We start from the raw sequence: 21,620 nt of genomic DNA, 5'->3' as shown, positions 1-21,620 counted from the left end.
GCACTTGCTATGGCACTGATATCTCAACCAAGCAATGCTGGCAGGCAGGAAATGGGAGTGCTGCTGAGATCACTTTCATGAGCGTCACTCCCAGTAGCTATAGCCTTGGTACATGATCTCCTCTAGGTGTTTGCACTTGTCTGGATCAGAAAGTGCTCAGACGTCCCTATTTTCTCTAAAGGAGTGAATCACAGAATGCTTAAAACTATAATAGACCCAGTATAAATGTTTCAGAGCTCCAGGGACACACGGGGCTTTCAGATAACCAGTTCATTTCCCCAGGGATCGCAGCTGACAGAGCTCCCCGAGACTGGAGACTGGGTCGAGCAGCCCCACATGGAGATCACCTGGAAACAGATTCAGTCCCTGCAAAAGGAAATCCTGCTGCTGCCATTTCTCAAAGCATTCGCCAGGAAGATAACCAAGCGTGCTGTCAGGTGGTAACTGCCACTGCTCTTATTTAAACAGCTTAACAGTGGCATTTGCAGCAGCTCCAAGAGAAGCCCATGCACAGAACTGTGCCTTCAACAACAAAGCAGAGAAATCCTTCCTGGAATCAACTAGCTAAGAATTGTCAAAGCCAATCACATGTTATTTCATTGTGTTCATATGTAGAAGTATCTGATAACCAACAAGCCTCAACTGGAAAGAAGCTGCCAAATAGGTTTGGCAATAAATCACCATATTTTAGTCCTCATTTGTCAATGTATATTTAAGATACCTGGCTTTCCTTGTAACAGCTTTCCTTCTAAACGCCAAGTTCCATCACCCCTTTCCTTTGTCAGGAGTACAAATCTCGTACTTCAGACTTACACGCACTGGCAATCCATCCCACTGGTAGGGCAAGACTACAGAAGGGAGCTTGCCTGAGCCAGTAAACCAGAGCCAGGAATACTTTGTTTACAGGAAAGAAAGCTCTCAGGTGCTGAGCGATAGATGCTTCACAGGGCCTGTGGTGATCCAGGGCAACCTCAAAATTCAGAGACCGAGCTGTACAAGAAGTCTTAAAAAACCCCAAACCTTAAATCACCTTCTCTGCCAGGATAGAGTTTGAGTTTTTGGGTCAGAGCAGCTCAGGTACTTTGCCCTCTGACCTTGTACGAGACCCTCCTGGCCAAAAAAAAAAAAAAGAGTAATAAGGGAACAGACTGCAATACAAAGCACGCAGGGCTGAGTAATCCTGGTATTTGATCCTCCTGCCTAGCCTGTGTGCAGAGATAGGGGCTGAGTGGCTGTAGAAAAACAGGTTCTCTCCTCTGTCCCTGCGAAACAGGGCACTCTCCTCCTCACAGCAGTGCTAGAGAAGGCACCATCTCTCATTAGAGCTGGAAGTGAAACATCCAGTTAATGGTGCAGGCAACTGAGTCTATCTTCCCTGTAGGCACAGCTTGCTGCCTGAGGAAATTAAATTAAGACTGAAACTGTTGAAGGAGAGTGGAGTATGCTGTCACCAGCAGCGTATCACTTGCTTAGTACTGCTCCGCATAAGCTAGTGAGGACTGGGAAACCGTTGCTACACAGTCTAGCAAGAGCCACTTAAAGATAATGAACATATAAATGGAAGGAGTCTAGAGAACCTGTGTATCCTCAAAAAATGAGTACTAGACAAATGAACACAGGCGGGTGACACACAGCGTAATAACTAAAGCCAAGTAAAGGGATACACTCACCTTTTGGTCTATTTTTATCTTCTCTAGAAGCCCTCTGCTGTACCCTAACTAGCTGTTTACTTTGGATAATGAACTATAGCTAATGCACATCAGCTCTTGAATATTTGCAAAGCTCTATAACAATATAATGTGGAATTACATGCAGACAAAGTAACACACCTGATCTTTGAAACAGCAGAGACTCTGCAAAGGAATAATTTAAGCAAGAGCACAACCATGATTACAGCAGCACAATCACAGCAATGGACGATCTCCTCACTATGAGGAAAAGGCTGGTGAGAAGGCCCACCTGAGTAACAGGCTCCCTGTTAACACCTCTGTTGTGGAATATCAATTCAGACACGCAACTGCAGTCATCCTGATCCCAGCAGAACAGGAGATATCAAGAAGAAACAAAGACGACTGACAAAATGCATATCAATGACATGGAATAAAAGAACCATGGAACTTAATCCCTGTTTGTAATGGAACTCAAATCCCTGTTTACAGTTTAAAAAAGAGGAATTAACAATACAGTTTATAATAACAAAGTGAGAGCATTCTTCTCTAGGAAACTGCAGATATTCTAGGTGACTTGAGGTATGAACATCAAGGCATTAGACGAGCATATGCTTTGAGAAACAAGAAACCACCATCAAGAGACAAATAAAACTCTGCAGTAAGGCTCTGGAATCCCGTGTTCCATCAACATCACCAAACTCATTAGCGCCTTTCCCTCAGGAATCTGCCAGGAATCTCCAAAATCAAAACTGACTGCTGAAGTGAAGCGCTTAAAATGAAAGGATCTTGGTTTATTTTTAGCGGGAAGTTTCTTGCAGCGATTTCAGTGCCACACAGCCTGATGTAAACTGGCTTGAGAGACAACATGGTGCACTATTTCTGTGCGACAAAAAACAATGCATGATATGCACATCATGGTTTTGATTTTTCTCCACCCAAGGGGAAAAAGTAATCATGAGAACCACATTTCCAAAGATTAGTACCTGCAGCAAAACCTGCTCCTGCTTGAGCAGCTCTTCCTACTTAAACTGACATCCAGCAAAATTCTAAATATTTACATGCCACTATTAATCATGGAAGAAAGTCTTAAATAACGAGCATTTTCCAAGACTCTTATAAAGCAAGTAAAAGAAGAAACCAAACTATCAGAAGAATTTTAAATTTGACAAATGCCAGATTTGTCTGAGGAATCCTCAGGGGATTGGGGAATTCTCACCAGTTCCTTCAGACACACAGGGGAACCAGCATGAAGAGGCCATGTTTGGTTTTGGTTTCAATGCACTCAACTCCTCCCCCCTCTGAAATTTCTGTTCCCAAGCCAGCTACTGAAAGTCAAACAAGGTTATTCTCCTTCAGTTGTTTATTTTTTTCCCCCTCCCCACTCATGCTTCTACCACAAAACCCCAACAGAGGAAGCAATCTCTCCCTTCCAGCATGTACATGGTGTCTTTCAGATGTAGGGCAGCTGTCTGCTTGGAGTACACTGTGACAGAGGAAAGGGAGCTCCTGACCAAGGCCTAGGCTGGCTGTCAACTGGTCTCAAGTTTATCAAACAAGGATGCTCATACCAAATATACAGAAGTGGGAAGACTCTCCTGTTACAGGTAAAACAAACAAACAATCATCCAAGACATACCCTTAGGAAATAGACACCAAATAAAAAATGTCAAGTGACAATTTTTGCATCCAGTTATTGAAAAGGACTCTTGCAAGCCAAGCGCTCCTTCTCAGATCAGTAAGGTTTTAATTATTATACTGTATCTGTAAACATTCAATTACATTTACAAATATTTTAACTTGGTGCTTCCAGGAGAAGAGGGATCAACTTAAACTCCATCTGCCAGTTGGTGATGAGAAAGGTTGCTTAAAACAGGATATGAAGAGCTCACACATTTTAATTATGACTCCTGAAGATCTCTATTTTAAGTAAATTAGTTACGACTCCAACATATGCAAGAACACAACAGCATAAAGTGAACATTTCTGAAATGACTACTGCTAAGAAATGCACAAGCTGTTCTCAAGCTGGAAGCTGGCTGACGGAGCTCCAGAGGTCGCTCCTGCCTTCAGTCACTTCACTAGCAAATGATCTCACAATAGCAGGCCTGGGCTCACAAACACAGCACTAATATTAGAACCACAATATGCATTTATAAATCAAAATATCTCAGTCTCACCAATACAAGACTTTGGAGACCTGTTTTGTTTGTACAGGCTGGTGATCATTTACACTCAAGTTTTCTGAGGAAAGGTGTAAAGAACAAATTTAGGATTAATTTCTCACATTAATCTCAGGAGGACCGTGGGCAGCTGTTCAGTTGAGTATTCAGATCAGCTGGCTCACTGACAACACACAGAAGACCCTAGCAAGTTAATCTGGCTGATGCACAGGCTCATTTTTCCTGGCATTTGTACCTCTCTTCTAGTGTGAAGTATCTATTCCTCTGCTAAATGCAGTAACCACTGAAGCGCTCATTCCAAAAATACAGTCCCCCTGGGCACTGGCACGGTTATCAATGTTCCCTCGGCAACTATGTCATTCTGGAGGAGGTGGAAGGAAGAAAAACACCTATCAGTTGTCAAGGAAGACACCCTGGCCCAAGACACGATTTAACTGCCAACAAATCCTACAGGATAGTTTTCAACCAGACCAATCAAGTGTTGATCACAAGCTTGACTTTGGAAGGGTGCCATTCAAGAGGAGTGGCAGAATCCTGGAGAGAAACAGCTGTATGCCCCAAAAGAGTTGTAGAATAAGAAAAGTTTATATATAATATGTACTTATATATTATACTTGCATATATATATATACACATGATCATAATACTTCCAACATGGACTGAGACAAGAAAGCTGCCCCTTTCTTCTCAGAGGAAGACAAAGGCGTAGACACTTGTACTATAAACTCAGATCAGTTAAGGAACATCATACGCAATAATCCTATAACCATAACACTTAATCAAGCAAAGCTTCAATATTCATTTTCATGAGGAAATAGAGAATTAGTAAAATAGAGATAACGCTAACAGCATGAGTTACTATGTGAGTACAGGGTTCATTATGCGCATTGTATAACACACCAATTCCCTGAATCCAGATACATATTTTGCAGGATAATTTAATTCCAAAAAGTTAATATTTCATTTCAGTGAAAAAAACCACAACTATACGTGTCTCCTGACTTCAGGGCGCAAAACTGCAGCTTCTTGATGACATGGATGGACAAGAAATTGAGATGCTTTTTTCCACAAGTTCAAAGCTATTTCTGCTTTACAAAAGCAGGGAAAGGAATGACTGCAGACACATAACTATCCCTCTCTCCTCCAACAGCATTAATTGCCTTATTAAGGCAAACCACAAAGACTCCCCACTTCTTCCCAAGAGGTAAGAAAGAGCCTCAGTACTGTCCGCCAGCCAGCTGTAGCTTCTATCTTCCAAACGATTTCACCACAACTTCCTCTAGGTATAAACTAGGGACACATTTAGCTATTAAAGTCTTTTGAAAATGTTTGGTTTTATTCTTTGGTTTTCCTAGAGTTGTCACAGAACTTCAAGACAGCATTGCACTAGGAAAACAGAAAAGTCTGCTGCAGGGTTTAAGGCCAACTTAAATGTAAACTAGACTGGGTTACAATAGATACTCTGATTTAAAAAAGAAAAACATTTAATCACAGATTAAAACAAGAATATGGTTACCTTTCTAACAAAGTGCAGAAATAGCAAAACACATTTATTTTTCCATTTATTGGCACTTAATTGAGAAATAGCATAAATATTCAACAGAAAAGAGACAAGTTGACCCACACGCAACTATTAAACCCCTCCACTGATGCATCTTTTAAAAAAGATTGGAAGAGACACCAGGGGGTTCATTCTTAAGAAATAAGCAAGATTTTAAAAAAAGTCTTGCCCTCACCACAAGAGTGAATGCACAGCAACTCTTTGGCACATACCTGAAATTGTGAAATAAAACTCTGCCATATCAGAGAGAGGGCAAACAGACATTAAACACAAGCTTGTCCATCTGCCACAGGGATGAGGGGCAGTCTGAATCGAAAAAGGAACTGCAATCAGGAAGTTGACTATTACAATAATTTAAGAGGAATGAAATCAGAAGTAAACCATGTCATACCTTACTTGAACTGAGCAAAACTATTAAATACATTCTATTTTCTTTCTACAGTAAGGACATACGGAAACTGGTCATTGGTCCTCAGGTCACCAGGTCTTTGCACTCCGAGTTGTCCATTTCTAATTTCGATGGCTGCTGTCAATCAAAGCTTCATCCATGTGACTCTTTCACAGCAGCACTCAGAGTGGGCTCTACTCCTACTTGAGGAAGTTTCCATACTTTTCTCACTTTTTACACATCACAAAGATTTAGTGTTTAAAAATAAAACATTTTGCTTCATTATTAAGCTCTCTGGAGAGAAGGCTTGAAACCACATAGTACAGATGCATACACATGTACAAAAGGGGACTCAGCTGGGGAAGTTCAACTGTAGAACAGGAGTCAACAACCAAAATGAGGTTGCCACTGGAAAATCTGAAACAGCTATGGTGGGGTTTGCAGATTTTTCCTCCTGTTTGGGGAATTTCAGAGTTGAGATCAGGATGCCTCAATCCACTGACTTTTCAAACATAGTACAAGAATCCTGAAACATCCCAGATTACCAAATTCTAGTCTTCCAATCAGCATCTGAAGTTTCCAACAGCAGAAATAACCTGATGCTATTGTTTGAGGAAGTGATATCAGGAGATTAAACACAGATTAAACATGTCTTATTGCCTCAGCCTGTAAAGAGGCATTAAAGATTTCTCAGTATATTTGCCCAGAAGTCATATATGAGGACAAATACTGTCTGTTAAAATAATGCACTTCTGAAATACTAAATACTAAAACCTCAGGATTTAGTGTTTTGTTCCAACCATTATTACTATTTTTCCCTATTAAAAGGCCTGTAAAAAAAAATCTACCACTCTAACATATCATATAAATAGGGAAATAAAAAACAAAACAATACAAAACCCCAGGAGAATGTTCCACACCTAATTTAGATTTAGTCACAACAGCAGTCATGATTATGAATAAAATCCAACATATAAATTTAAGTTGACAATTCACCAACTTGTTCTTTTGACATCTATTAGAACACAGAATTGATTAACAGCCAATCATAATACAACACAAGAATCAATTCCCCCCCTAGTATTCCCCCTTTCATGTGAAGAACAAAACCACAAAATATCTAACGCTTGGGGAATAAAAACAAATTAGTAAACTGCTTCATTGGTTTCAGACTGAGGACAAATGTGAAAGTTATCTGCTACTACATAAGCACCACTTTATATTAGTGAGGACACTGCCTGTTGGCTGTTGGAAAGCCAAGTCTTCTACAAGCGGAATGTACATATAGTATTTGTAACTTATGCCAACCAGACAATATCAACTGTAAATCCACAGCTTGCTTACTGATATTAGCATCAAATATGTTTGCAATTCAAATGCTTACTGTATTTTAGTAAATGTCATACAAATCACTAGAAACGTGAATTCCTCCTCAAGGAACTATTCTGGAAGTTTTCTAGAAATAATGACATTTCTGGAAGTTCCTATGAGGAACAGAATCAGTTACACACAACAGAAAGTCTTATTGATATCCAGCCTGTTTCTCGGTGTCCATTAGCAGAGTTCTGCTTCTTAATTAATAGGTAACTTAGCCGTAAGATCTACTGGTAAAAAAGGAGATCTGGAGTCAGAAAGTGAGACTGGAGAGTCTGTGTTGGTGCTGACTTCAGCTGGTGAGTCACAGGAAGAGCCTGCACTGCTTCTGTTGTCATCAAGAGCATGTGACGACAGACTGAAAACAGAGCAAGATAGGAGAAATGAGGTACTCTTTCTGGTGAGTTTCAAAGATTTGCTTCCATTCATTCTAAAACCATTTTAAAAACAAATGTGCAACTCTGAAGGAAGAGCAAGCCCCATGATTTGAAATAAATCTGCAACTACACACTTTGCAGTCACTCCCAAACAGATAACATTCTACCAATTTCCTCCTTCAGCTGACCCAGAAATGGGGTACAGATTAGAAGCATCAGGCTGAGAAGTTCACTGCAAGCTTCACCCCATCTCCTACAAGGTCCTGGGCTAGCACATATCTAGAGGCCTCTTGTGTCAGGAGAGCCGATGATAAACTGTACATACTTCAGTTGTAGCACTGACTACATATTTCACAGGACACAAAATCAGAACTAGAGGTGACCTATTATCAGTGATAGCATCAAAGTGTTTTTAAAAATTACCGTCTCCTAAACCAAGATGCAGCAACTGAACCTGCACTGCTATGCCTAATATGAATAGGGTGTGTGAAAAGGTATGGTTTTAAAGTACCTTTAAAACATCTATTTTATTATCGCCACTGCAATGGACTCAAAGCTTGTGCACTGCTATGTATGTTGGCCGAGAGGCAAAAAGAACAAATGTACTGTGAACAGACCTGTCTTGATAGTTGTGTGGGCACACCCTATGTATTACTAACCTCTTGAGTAAAATACTAAATCAAAATCCCTTGCTATTTCAAGTCGTTATGATTTTTTATGTAGTACTTTATCTCCTCCCAGCAGGGAGGGACAGACAGACTAATTTTTCTATATGACTATGAGCAAAGAGAAAAATAAGTAAAAAACCCAATCCACCCACAAGCATTAGCATTTATATTTGATTGCAACTTGAAACTAGACTCCAAAAATTGCCAGCCATGAGGTATCTTTTCCTAGATGTACTCAACTCCCATATACGTGAAGCATGTTAACAGTCAGTCCTAGAAATTGTAGTGAACATTACCGCCTGTTTACTGTGATAATTTCAGTGCTTCAAAATTACAGGATGTCTGTATTAATAATAAAAAACCCCAACAACTTCAGGCACTATCACTGCTAGATGAAGAAAGACTTGCAGTGCTTCTGAAGAAATCAACACAATAAATAGCACAGCATTTACCATCCCCCAAGGTCCACCTGATGTGAAACGTCAGGGGTAAGCATGTTGGTGGATCCTTGGAATAATCTTTTTGGATGATCTTCTATCTCTGTTACACCTTTGGTAAGAGATAAGGAGTGATAAAAATTAGTACTCAATTAAACAAAAATCTACTTTCTATGTACTTCTACAGAGCAAACAGAACAGAGGTTCAAACTTGTTACAATAGATCGAGCGTTATACGTAAAACACAGAAGTTCAATGCTGAAATTTTAAAGACTATTTCTTGGAAACATTTTGGTCCAAACTTCAGGAAAGTTTAGTGAGTTATGAGCTGAGGTGTAGATATCAGGTATTTATTTTTTAGTAGCAAAGAATAATCTTTTTGGTTGTTTACTCGGCTATCGGTTCACTGACTAGCTCCACCAAAGTAGAGAAGCTGAGAGTAAGGAAAGCTTGTTTTCCTCTTGCAATCAATAAAAACAAGGTCCAGGATTATCACTAAACTTATAGATTGACTTTGATTTCCAAATACAGTAGAAGAAGAGAGGACAGATATATACCTAAATAGACTATGACAAAACTCAGATAAAAGCATTTTAAAAGCTGTCTCAGAGCCAGAAGTGTTCTGTTACAAAGGTGAAACATGAAGATATCAAAACAGATGCAATAAAATAACCAGGAGTTAACTTGAAGAAAAATGTAGAAAGATAGAGAAACATTTCCCAGTAGAGCTGTAAGGTGTCTAACAGGTCTCTGTACCAGTTTTTGGTATTGAAGGGTGATTTTAAAATCTACAGTACCTGTACACTTCAGTTAGCCATGACTTTCAAAATTCTCTATTTGTGAAATATACCAATAGCTATATTTCTTGTTTTCTTAAACAGGTTACCTTAGTTTCTTATCAGATCTATATGACCACAGCAATGGAGAAGTATTAGAACAGAACAACTATTAGTTTTACGAAATAGTAAAAGCTAATTTATCTATTTGTCTGTTTTATCCCTACAAACAGTTCCATTTATGTAATGGAACATCTGTAATACTGTCTATTTCTAGTCACTCTTTGAAGAATCAGCCAACTGAACAGAATTATGAGGAAAGCTATGTGAATTATTGTAAAATCAACATGTTAGCATATTAGCCAAAATCAAATACTGTACCTTTTCTTTTTATTGACCCAAGAACACTTGGTCGAATGCAATTAATTGGACTCTGGCTTCTCCTGCTAAAAGAAGGCATATGCTATACTGATATCACCATTGATAAAGGAAGCCTAAAAACATGTAAAGTATCAAAAGATATTCAGATAAACTGCTAGGTGGAAAACACTAAGAAAACAGGCATTAAAACAGCTTATCTAAAGTAAGTTGGGTTTTTTTTCTGAAGAAAAATCTTAACAGAAAAAAACTTAGTCACATTATTTCACAGCTGGGGCAGTCTAAAAGCTCACATCTGGGCACTCGCTAGATCGCAGTTGACAGGCAGTACTTTGCTGAACTGTTAGGGCCTAATAAAGTCTAATTGTATGTCCACATCACTCAAAACAACATTCAATGCAACTAAAACCAGAATCAGTAACAAACCCTAAACCTGTTTGTTTGGGGTTTTTTTCCCCCCTTAGAATCCAATTCAATTACTTAAGATGTGATTAAGAGCAATACAGAGACTACACAGATGCACAATGCAGCCCACTTTCCCAGTGTTATGACATGAGGATTTTAAGAAGTATTTTAGAGCATTGTAAAACCTGAAGTTTACATGAATATATAAAGTCATATTTTTGATCAGAAATCAATTTTACATATAACAAATTCTGGTATTTCATAAGCCTGCTGTGAACAAGCTATGCCAATTTTCTATTATTGATAAGATCTGGTAGTTACCTTGAAAATCGCCTCGTTGGACTTGGGCTAGGACTTGGAGGTAATCCACTGCTACTCACCAGACTTTGCAAGGATGGTGAGAAACATTGCTGAGAGTAAAACAGTTTGAGTTATTTACATATAAACACTGTATCACACCCATATGGTAACAACTGATCTTTATCCCAGGTAAATAAGCAACCCACTATCAATTTAAGCAACCAGTCAATATGGATGGGTCTACTGAGATATCGTTTCTTGTTACTGAGGGAAAAAATAAAAATTGGACAGATTCCACTTTCATGCACAATATGTGCAAGTTGACAAGGATTTATTTCACTATAGTTAAATAGGTTAAATAGACTGTGGTTCATAAAATAAGAATGTATGCCCCTTCCTCTTATTTCAAGAGGAAGGCAAATAAAGAATAAGGTTTATTAACCACAGATTAACAGTTGAACACTCCACAGAAATGCACATCCACAAGACGTGCAACTGCTAGCTGGTATTTTCTGGTTGGAGGTTTTAGTTTTGGTTTTTTTTCTTATTCTAGTTTCTTGCTTGCAGCCAAGGTAGAAAGGAGCAGGTGGCTTAATCTTTTGTTACTAATTTGCTTGAATTTATTTAGCACTGCTCAGGACAAAACCATTATTACCACACATTTTGCTCACCTTCCCTATTCCTCTGGTAGGTGAAGGAGCTGGAGAAACTGGGACAAAGTCTACTTGCTTTGGTGATGATGATTTTTCAAAATCATTGTCGCTCTGTAAATAGTACATACAATTAATCTTATGAGCAAGTACCCTAACATGAAAAGGACTGATTGGTTGTGGACTTGAGTAAGATTCCAAAGTTATCCTCCATCATATTAATAATTTTTAGGTAACCATTTACGAGCTCACACTCAACAACAAAAGCCTTAAATATTACTTGGTGAGTATCAGAACATGGAAGAAAATCTGAACAGGAGGACATCCATGCAATTTTCTTTTGACACACCAGCCCAAGGAACCCACGTGTATCCTCGAATAACTGATAATTCTATGCCTTGTTAGTGTGAAAAATTGCTGATCAAAAGCAGTGATATACTAACACCTTAATTGTAGGTCAAACTATAAAAGAAAATGTTGACATGAGAGAGTCTCTAGTGTCCTGATACTGATAATAGAAACACAAATTAAAGCATGAATGCATTACCAGGCTCAAGCTCTCCTCCCATGAGTGGCTCATCTGCATTGCTACTTGCACTTCTCTATAAAGAAGAAAAGAAATGTATTGTCCCAGGCCCATAGAAGACTACATTAAGTATTCTATTTGCCTTAATGCTTACCTTTCACGTACTGTTTCTCTGTTCATCAGATTCATTCCTTCTTCCTAAAAGATTAGCAGATGAAAAAATAAAAGAAAAAAAAAGCTTTGCTACAGCAAATCAGAAAAGCTCATTTCATTTCACTTCGGTATGTTGAAAATTTAATTCAACTCAGTTAAGCAACAAGAACCTTAAGCTCTCACTGCATGAAAATGAGTGAGGAGGAGAGGATGGGAAAGAAATGTAGCAAGAGACACCATCACAGAAGAAGTGCTTAGGGGAATTTGGTTTTAATCAAGCAGCTTTATTTTCATTACTATGGAAGAGGTAATGATAATATGAAGCAAAAATTCTGCACATGCTAGAGTATGAGTCTTGCATAATAATATTTCACAAAGTGGAAACTAGTACAGATAATCCTTAAACGCATGGCTGGATTCTTACCTTATTCTATGGATTAGTAACTAACTAGACACTTGTCAGCATTTCATTTTTAATACAGTGCACTGTACACAATGAATTTGGGATTTGGTGGGTTTTTTTCCTAAAACATCCATAAAATATTACTAAAATGGATCAAAGATGCAACATTAAACTAAATACTAACACCAAAGCACAAACTTGACTCAATCTCCTCTTACGTAGACACTATTCCTTAAACCTAACTGAATGCTATCCAGTCTGTTGAGTGAATGAGTACATTCCCTAATTCAGTCCAGTTCAAGAATAAAAGTTCAACTAACTATCTTCACAATCTTCATCATATGTAGGAAGAGTCTTACTAACATAGTTCAACTGTGAGATCAGAAATAAATCACATGGGTTTCCATCTGTGCCATACAGGACATGGAATTTCAACTTGTGAATTTAATGATCAAATACAGATTAGGAAATGTCATTGTTCACTTCAATAAATGTATAGAACAATTATGAATACAGAAGTATTTTCAAAAAAAAATGAACTTTACTTCATGTAATATAGCAACAGAGCCACAGTAGTTCATCCTGTTGCTCTTATCATTTACATTTTAACCCTGAACTTTTTTATACTGATAAAAACAGCTCCACAACAGGCTTGAGTGCTTCAGAGTCTCTTTAAGCCAGTAAATTATGTACATAATGAAAGCAAGCAGTTATTTTTTTCAGGATTAATGCACTTTAAATATCTGAGGTGGGAAGTAGAAGTACATTCCATCAGACATCACACCCTGAAAATGCTGTCCAAAGCATTAAACTATTTTCTTACTTTTCACCCTGTAAAAACCAAGCCTATTCATTGGAATCTAGCAAGCTAAAAAAAAAATTAAAAAAAATAAAGTATCTTCAAGCCAATTGTATAAACATTCTACTGTCAAAAAGTTGACATCTAAAATGGAGGAGCCACAGGAGTTTGAGCTTGTTGATTTTAAAACTGGAGTCTTTAGACTGCGGTCTGTTGTCTGGTAGCAGTGCTATTTAAACCTACTCAGATATTTGCCACACCCCCCTCCTTCCTAACTGTTTGCTCTGGTGCCCTTCCCCCTCTGCTCATGCTGTGACAGCACAAGTACAGTGATCTGGATAAGAAAATTATACAGATGAAAAATAGCCCAGCCAGAAGAGCCCGAGCTATTTTTTAGCCAGAGTTCTTCCTTATCCAGTTCATTTTCTGGCTGCGCAAAAGTCCTATGCCAACACAAGTTAAGGAACACTTTGTTATTGGCCTGAATATTTATGCTTGCACTACTGCCAAAACTTGGTGGAACTTTACCCTAAGGGTTTACATTCAAGGTTTCCTTTATAAAATGCCCATTTTAAGATTTTTCTTTCTGCTCAAATCTTCTTCTCTCTGGATATATGGGATATATATATATATTCTACTTTATGAAATTTAGAACTCTGCAGGCAAGATACAGCCTTTACTTTCGTAAACACTTTGAAGTGATAGACTGCAGCAGACTCTTTACTACAAAGGAAAATCTATAGCCTATTGAAGGACATCACAAATTAACTGCAAAAACACCAACCACATAAAAAATTGAAAATTTAAAAAAAATTAGAATCTGTGCTTACCTGTTTGATTTGATGAAGACGGCTGCTAGGAATACGGATAGGAGATGATGGCACAAACTGCAAAACAAAGTCACATACAATTGAAACACACTTAGAAACTACAGGAGAAGGAAAGGAAAGGTGCAGAAATGTTAGTAACCAATCCATAGTGCTATCCCAAACAACACAGAAGTAATTACAAAAAACCCAAATCGTTTATAACATTCTCAATATATATAAACTACATTAATTACTTACAAGAACATAATAATATATATTTCCATATTATTCTGCTTTGTATGCTCACATATGCTAACTGGTATCAGCCTGGCTTTCACTTCATTTCCAGGCAACTAGAACTTACGGTCTTCTCTACAGAATTAATCTGCTTTTAACTAGCACACTGCCACCCTTGATTTATACAGTTGCACAAATACTTTCATATAAATGATCCAGAAGGCTTCCCAATAGAACCTTTAAAAATACAAAGCCAAAACAACCCATTGTGCAAAAAGGTTGCTGGATTGTTGTCTACCTATAAATGAGTACTTTGACAGGTGAAAAAAAAAAAAATCATCTATTAAAAGGCTAACAAAGAGTTAAATACCTTCCTTATAGTTTCTTAAGAGCTTCATCAATTCGGGTGAAATTCAAGAGGATGTCACTAAAAATGATCTTCTGTTACTTTTGTCAGTTTTGCATCAAGATCTCACTGGAATACTATGATATAAAACTGCATACTCAAAACCAAGTAATTAAAAGTGATTATTTTCTCAAAATATAATTTCCTTTCACATACTTCCCATCTCTCAAATGTTTGAGCCTCAGCTGACTTTTGTCGTAAGCTATTCAGGGATCAAAAATTAAAAGCTAAAGCTTTGAATAGAGGTTTAACTTCTCTGTAAGCTGACAACCCCTCCAAAAAACAAAGTGTCTTTTTAAAACAGATGTGTGTTCAGCAAGTAAGGTTTGTATTATCACTAAGTGTTTATATACTTTATGCAGAATGAGGCTTCATCCCCTCCACAAAATATTACTAGAGCTTTTCATCATGCTAAAGTTGGAGAACTAACAAAAATTCAGTTAGCCATTTACTGCACCATCTTCTAATCAGTGCCATGGAGAATACAAAGATTTTGCTGTCTTACACAAAAGGTTATGGTAAGTTATCACAGACTATTCATGCTTCATATATCCAGAATCTTCCCTCTAAAAAAACAAACATCAAGACATCACGCCCTTCTTCTCACAAAAGATATTAGCCTATCAGACTCACACAGAGGATGTCTAATGTTTGTGCCAGAATTTAGTCATCATAATATATACTACTGAAGTCTAATGGCTATAATGTCTTGATTTGCTACTTCTTAAGTCCAGTTTAGGTCAGCTTTCTATTATACCGGGCTCCCAAAAATTCTGTGCACCTAATAAAAATTCCTCCAAGCTGTACCACCCAATGTGGACCTTGAGTTGACCTTGATTCTCACACAGTGAAAAGGATTTGGACAATAGTACATTCCTGACTATTTACTCTGTTACTTCACAGTAGAAATGCATTTGTTCCGCTCATTATATTCTAATTTTATGACTGTGATCCACATACTTTAAAGTTTGACATTAATAGAGTATATACGAAACCAGTGACTCGCAGTGTAAAATAAAAATGACAAAAAGTTAAGTGTTCCTCTGCAGGATCTAATGCACTAACTAAACCCACTAACTGAGGATCCTACATCTCTTCTCCAACAAGTCATGATCCTTGCTTTGTCAATGCTTAAAACTCACTTCTTCCCCTTCGTAGTCCTTTAATTGCGAAAAGAAACATCATTCTTGTGAAAAGAAACGTGAAAAGTCGCTGTTAAAGGACACTTGCTAAAGCAGTCTGAACCCATTTATTAAAATTCTGCTACTCAAATCCCTGATGTTTTAAAGAGAGCACAAAGCTTAATAAAACCATTACAATCTATGGGACTATCACATGGAGGAGAAAGACCTTTCCCTTCCCCCCTTCTCCCATATGTTAGATAAGTCTTTTTCACTGAAGGTAAAGGTTCAGAAGTGCCAGTCTGGCAGGCAGCACCACCAAAGCAGCCACCTGCCCCCGGTGCCTCTACCCTTCCATCGCTGTCCCTGCAGTGCCCCCTGTCTTCTGCCAACACCGCCTTTGTGGGGCCACACGGTGAATCCTAACAGGGACCTTACCGACGTTAAAAAGAAAAATAATTTAAAAAATAAATTAAAAATCAACTTTTGCTGAAATAGTAGCAAAACATCTAACCACCGATTAAAATACTTTGCTTAAACAACAAAACAAAAACCCCAAGCACACAAACAAAACAAAACACACCAAAACATTTACTCACTAGATGCTACTGATACCTTCTGGAAGGAAATAAACAGCGGATACTGAGCCTAGTTGACCCTTCCTTAGCAATTACATGCAGTGTCAGAAAACTGCAGATTAAGACCCAGCCAAAATGGCACAGCTGACCCTGTAATCATTATAAAAGAGTTGGAGTCTGAGACTTAGAGAAGCTGCTCAAAAAAGCAAAGATTTTAAAATTCAGCTGAGCAACTGGGACAACCACAACAGCCCTGAAGATGGAGCTGGATAGAGTATGACCTTCAGTTATGCGAGCATTTTAGCAACTCCCATTGTTCCCATGACAGTGAACACAACACAGATCAGACAAAGAATAATCAAATTTTTTCCACAAAGTTCAACAAAACATAAATTTTTAGCTGTACTTATAACACTAAATTAACAAAGTTTCAGTCACTTACTGAATCTTTTCACTCTGCAATAAAACTTGGATTAGTTGTCCTAAATACAAAAAAGTGATTTTTGAAGTACACTTTATCACCTACTTAATGTAAAATTTAATTACCAAAGTAGATATCATCTAGCTCCTTTGAGACCACAGAAGGATGAGATAATCCCTAAGCTCCTTTTCGACTCCATCCTCCCTGCCATCTCCAACAGAACTACAAACCAGACTATAATTCTGGTTGAAGCACCATGGGTTTAGATTAATATTTTAAAAATTCAAATTTGGAGCTGTAATAACAGAAGTCTGACAACAGTTGAAATCATGAATGAGTGTCTTTAAAAGATATGAAATCATTAATTTTGGAAGTCTCAAGATTCAAGTTCTATCATCCAGTTCTATCTTGTTATATCAATTGTTGATTACAACAGTGAATTCTGTCATTACTACATCAAAGACAATTTTAAGATCAGAGCATCTCTGCCCTCCCTTTTTTTAAACATCAGAAATGATTAACACATTGATTACTGAACAACACATCTACATAGTTATTCTTCTTTGTGAACTACATTTCTTACACTATCTTAGAACATCTGCTTGCATTTTATAAACAAAGTTATGATCACAATGAAATAAAAGTACTCTCCAAGGCCAAATGGTCTGTAAATAACATTTCACCATAGCTACAGCGTATTAATGTCACAGTCTAGAGCCTTGTTTCTGAAAACACGTCATATTAGTTTCACAGACTACAATCTCATTTTCTTGTTTTATCCTGTTGCACACTTCTGCTTCAGACCTAATGCAGTTGGTCTAATAGTTTTCTTACCAGACTATGACGATTCATAACTGTGGTACTGTTCCTGCGGGTTCGCAAAATGTTAGCCTGGAACACCTGTGAATTATCGCTGTGAAAAGAAACACTTGTCAAACGCAAAAGCCATTTCCTTCCTATCAAAAAGTACCTCTTACTATAAGCTTGGTTTCAAATGCTATGTCAGCTATCATTTCAAGACAAAGCACTAGAGAGACAGGTACGTAAGAACTCTTTTGGCTTGTTGGCAGAAAGTGGAAACCAAATTGCTCTTCCCCCAATTCCCAGCCACTTCAATTAGTGATTTTAAATAATCATATTGAGTCTTTAAAAAATTGTTAAGACTAATCATTTCTGTGGGAATTTATTATGTTTGGAATGGCTGCAGCTTGCATATTGCTTCGAGTATCATTCAACAGAACAAATTTATAAATGGCATATAACCAGCAACTGAAACCAGCTTCAACGTGATAGATAAAACAGAATAAAAAACTACAGTACCTTGATAAATCTTACCACTACGAACATTATTAAGTTCTGAACCTTTTTCCAGGAGAGGTTAAATTAAACATACAGTAAAATGAGCTTTTAGAGCCCTAAGACTTTTGCCCAGAGTCACGCTTCTAACCAGGAAGCAGCGCATCCATTTAAATAACACAGGATTAGTTATTTGATATAAAATGAGCTCCTTTCTCAAGGCAACTTTAGTTCTACTGATTCCTACAGTGAGTCCACTGGTCATCACTAGTGTTATCAACAGCCATTGATCAGCACTTAATAAATGCAACTGCAGAAATTATGTAAATCACGTAGAATAAAAATTTTGAGCCAAAATCCTACAATCCCCATGCCTAAAAATCACCAAGAAACTGCATAGGCAAACAGATCCAAATATAAGATTGTAATTAGAGTCAAATTACAAGAAGTCACTGGGTTGTATCTTTTTGTTTCAGCTGCTAATTTGGGATGAATAAAAGCCCTACACAAATACAGTTTCTTAAAACTAATCTGACCAATAGTATTACGTTGTTCTGAAGGCTGATAATGATAATGCACTTTCAAGACACATCACTATCAGAATCCTCCAGTTTAAAATGCACCAGTTAGACACATAAGTTTTAGATAGCTTTTATCTAGCTGTAAATAAAAAAATTAAAAAAGCTCATACTGTGAAATAAAAGTCAACGGCAGTTGGCATAAGCACTGTGCTTTTTGCCAGAAAGAATGCATTGACTCTCTTTCTCTAAAATGTCAAATACAAATGCCCAGACATCATTTACCATTTTCAAAGAAGTTTCACTCAGTTTACACCCACAAGATCAAACAGCTGCCATTTGATAGGAGGTGGAAGAGGAGAAATTTAAGAGATCCATGACGTGATGTTTAGAGATGAGATTTACTAGCTGAGGCCAACAGCTACAACTTCTTTTTAGTGTAAGTGTGCTGGCTGGTATGCAAACACAACACAAACAGTACATCCTGAAATTCAGGGTCTGAATGGAGAAAACAGGTGGGAATGATTCTGTAACACACTACTGTGGCCAGAGTCAAATATTCCATGCTAACTAGAAGAGAAGAAGGAGAGAAAAAAACCCCTACAGTATCCTTACCTTCAATCTCCTTTGCAAAAACACCTGAGAGCTGGTCAGATCTCAGACTTACCTTTGACAGAAAATTCTTACAGTTTCCATTAAAAATCAATTTTACTTGACACGAAAACAAGAATCAAAAGTTCTGTGAAAGGTAACTTCTATGATCTAAAATATTCCACTTAAAAAAGTTCTCTGGCTCTACAGTAACTCATTCTCCAAGCTCCTTACTAAATCTGTTAATGAAGAAGTCAAAACAGGAGGCAGACTAGAAAAAGCAAGCTGTTCAAGACAAGAGCTTTTGTTTCAGTTTACCCAACAAAGCCATTCTGGGAAAAAACTAAAGTTTCTTGCCAAGAGCTGCAATCTTGCAAAAACAGTATTCTGCTGGAAAATTCCTAACTAACAGGCAAACCACTGCAACCACCTCAAATTAGTTCAATGGCATTTCAGTTTAATTTGTATAAATGCCTAATGTATAGTATATACACATTTCCAAGGCAACAGCTCAGGCTTGCCCTTCTACCTGAGCAAACACTGAGTGAAATAAATTGTTTACAGCATGGTTATGGGATGCTTTTTTTTTTTTTTTTTTTTAATTGAGAGGTCTCACAGTTTGTAAGAAACAACTTGTAAGAGACTGACATTATAAAAACATCTTGTCTCAGTTACATAATTAGTTTACCTGTTGAGAAAACTCCCTGAGGAACCACTGCCATTCAAAGTACTTGTGTACTGCATAGAAATGTAAACTGATAGTTGTTTCATTATGATTATGTAAAAGAATCACCATTATGTTTACTTAACATTAAATCATAACTGAATAGCCAAGGATTAGTATTTCCCCTGAATTGTAATGTGCTGTTAACCATTTTGGTAGGAAAGATGAGATTTGTTCATCCCTTGATATCTAACTCTTTTCAGAAACATGAAGTTTAAGGGGAAAAAACCCCACAGAAAGTACTCATCATGTATTATACTATGGTTTAAAAAGTTTATTGTCAATATGCTCTCCCAAACTGTAGCCATGTTACTAGTCACAGCACATGGACCACCTTGAATTTAGGCGGCAGCCACACCACACAGCAGATGGGGGCATCTCCCAACTTCACAACAGTCCAGAGGAGGCAAGAAGCATTTTGAGTTACAAACTTACCCAAACACAAAACTATACAAGTGACCATGCACATTTGAGAGCTTTCCCCCTAGCCCTTGACTAGGACTGCTGCTGTCTCTGCCATGGCAGCTGATGAGAGCTAGACCTGGAACACATGGCAAACACCCAACCCCCCTTGCAAATATCACCTGCCACATGCTGAGGGCAATATCCAAGAGAAATTGTCTGCACAACTCCTTGTGTTTCTCCCAGTATTACATACTAACAAAATTAGTATCATCCAGAAAAACATCAGAACAACTGATACATTGTTTTACATAAAATGTAAAACTTAGTATCTTTCAAGGTCCCATGATAGTATCGTCATAGAATTTGCTTGTCTGTTCTGAAAGCATTTACTGTAGTAATCATATGCAGTGCGGTGATTTTTTTTTGGTCAAACTTGAACCGTTACAGAAATCACACAGATCGCTACTTTATCTGTATTAACGGCCACAACCTTGATGCTGCGTACTGTATGTTCCTCAGCTACACAACACACAGCAGACGCAGATGGAAACAATCAACGCGTTTTAATAAAGCTACAGCACGTCTACCTAGGCTGTCCTGCAGCCCTCCGCACTCGGAGGGGTACCTTGCCTAAATCCCTCCCCGCCCGGGCCAGCGGCCAGGAGCCCGCCCTTCCCCACACGCCCAAGGCATCACCATCGCTGCGGGACGGGACGGGCGGGGAGCGGCAGCCCCCGGAGCTGCGCGGCACCAACACACCGCTCAGGCCGGCCCGGATAAACACGGAGCAACCGCCGGGGCTGCAACCGGAGCCGCCACCCCCCCCCCTTCTCCCCGCCGGGCAGGGCGCTCCCGGGGCGGGGCGGGCCCCGCTGCCGCCGGGGCTCCGGGGCGGCCGCTGGCGCCGCGGGCCGGGCCGGGCCGCGCTCACCTGAGCCCGTGGATGAGGGGGGCGCTGTTCGATCTCCTCAGGCCGCCCCCGTCGCTCGGGGCCGCGGCGCTCCCCGGCGGCAGCTCCAGGTCCAGCTCCATTTTCTCCTGAGCCATCGCGGCGGCGGCGGCGGCTCCGGCTCCTCCCGCTCCGCCGCGACGCCCATTCACTGCCGACGGCCGCAGCGGCTCCTCATGCCGCCGCTGCCCCCGGCCAGGCGCGGCGCGGCCGCCCCTACAGGCCCCGCGGGCGGCGCCGCAGGCAGAGTCCGGGGGCGCGCCGGGCCCGGCGAGGGGGGCGGCCCCAGCAGCGCCCCATGCCGGGGGCAGCCCGGGGGGCGGCCCCTTCCCCCAGCCGCTGGCGGAAACGAGCTGCCGGTGACACCGGAGGGGAGCGAGCGCCTCGGACCGGACACCCCCCCCCCCCCAGCGCCCGCCGCCGCGCAGCGCGCATGCGCCACAGGGAGCCCCCGCACGGCGGGCCCGAGCCGGTGGGCCCGCGGCGGCAGCGCGCATGCGCACAGCGTCCCCGCGGCGGC

General features: G+C 39.5%; 1 protein-coding gene across 2 annotated transcripts; it reads right to left on the bottom strand.

Annotated features, from left to right (window-relative positions):
- Positions 1 to 4,413: 4,413 nt before the first annotated feature.
- LOC141927588 (P2R1A-PPP2R2A-interacting phosphatase regulator 1) lies at positions 4,414 to 21,481 on the bottom strand. 2 transcript variants are annotated; one of them, XM_074834710.1, is made up of 10 exons: positions 21,083 to 21,481; positions 17,452 to 17,530; positions 13,876 to 13,932; positions 11,845 to 11,888; positions 11,712 to 11,766; positions 11,186 to 11,278; positions 10,536 to 10,624; positions 9,813 to 9,877; positions 8,671 to 8,767; positions 4,414 to 7,531 (listed from the first exon to the last, which is right to left on the bottom strand). In XM_074834710.1, exons 1-10 carry the CDS (start codon positions 21,196 to 21,198, stop codon positions 7,372 to 7,374), a joined length of 855 nt encoding a protein of 284 aa, XP_074690811.1. In that variant the 5' UTR covers positions 21,199 to 21,481; the 3' UTR covers positions 4,414 to 7,371. The 2 variants fall into 2 exon arrangements, with proteins under 2 accessions (XP_074690811.1, XP_074690810.1); XM_074834709.1 differs by having other exon boundaries at positions 9,813 to 9,874; positions 21,083 to 21,341.
- Between the last annotated feature and the right edge of the window lie 139 nt (positions 21,482 to 21,620).

Source organism: Strix aluco, chromosome 10 (genome assembly GCF_031877795.1).
Source record: "Strix aluco isolate bStrAlu1 chromosome 10, bStrAlu1.hap1, whole genome shotgun sequence".
Taxonomy (NCBI): domain Eukaryota; kingdom Metazoa; phylum Chordata; class Aves; order Strigiformes; family Strigidae; genus Strix; species Strix aluco.
Note: the sequence above shows the minus strand (reverse complement) of the source record. Positions and strands in the feature narration are given on the sequence as shown.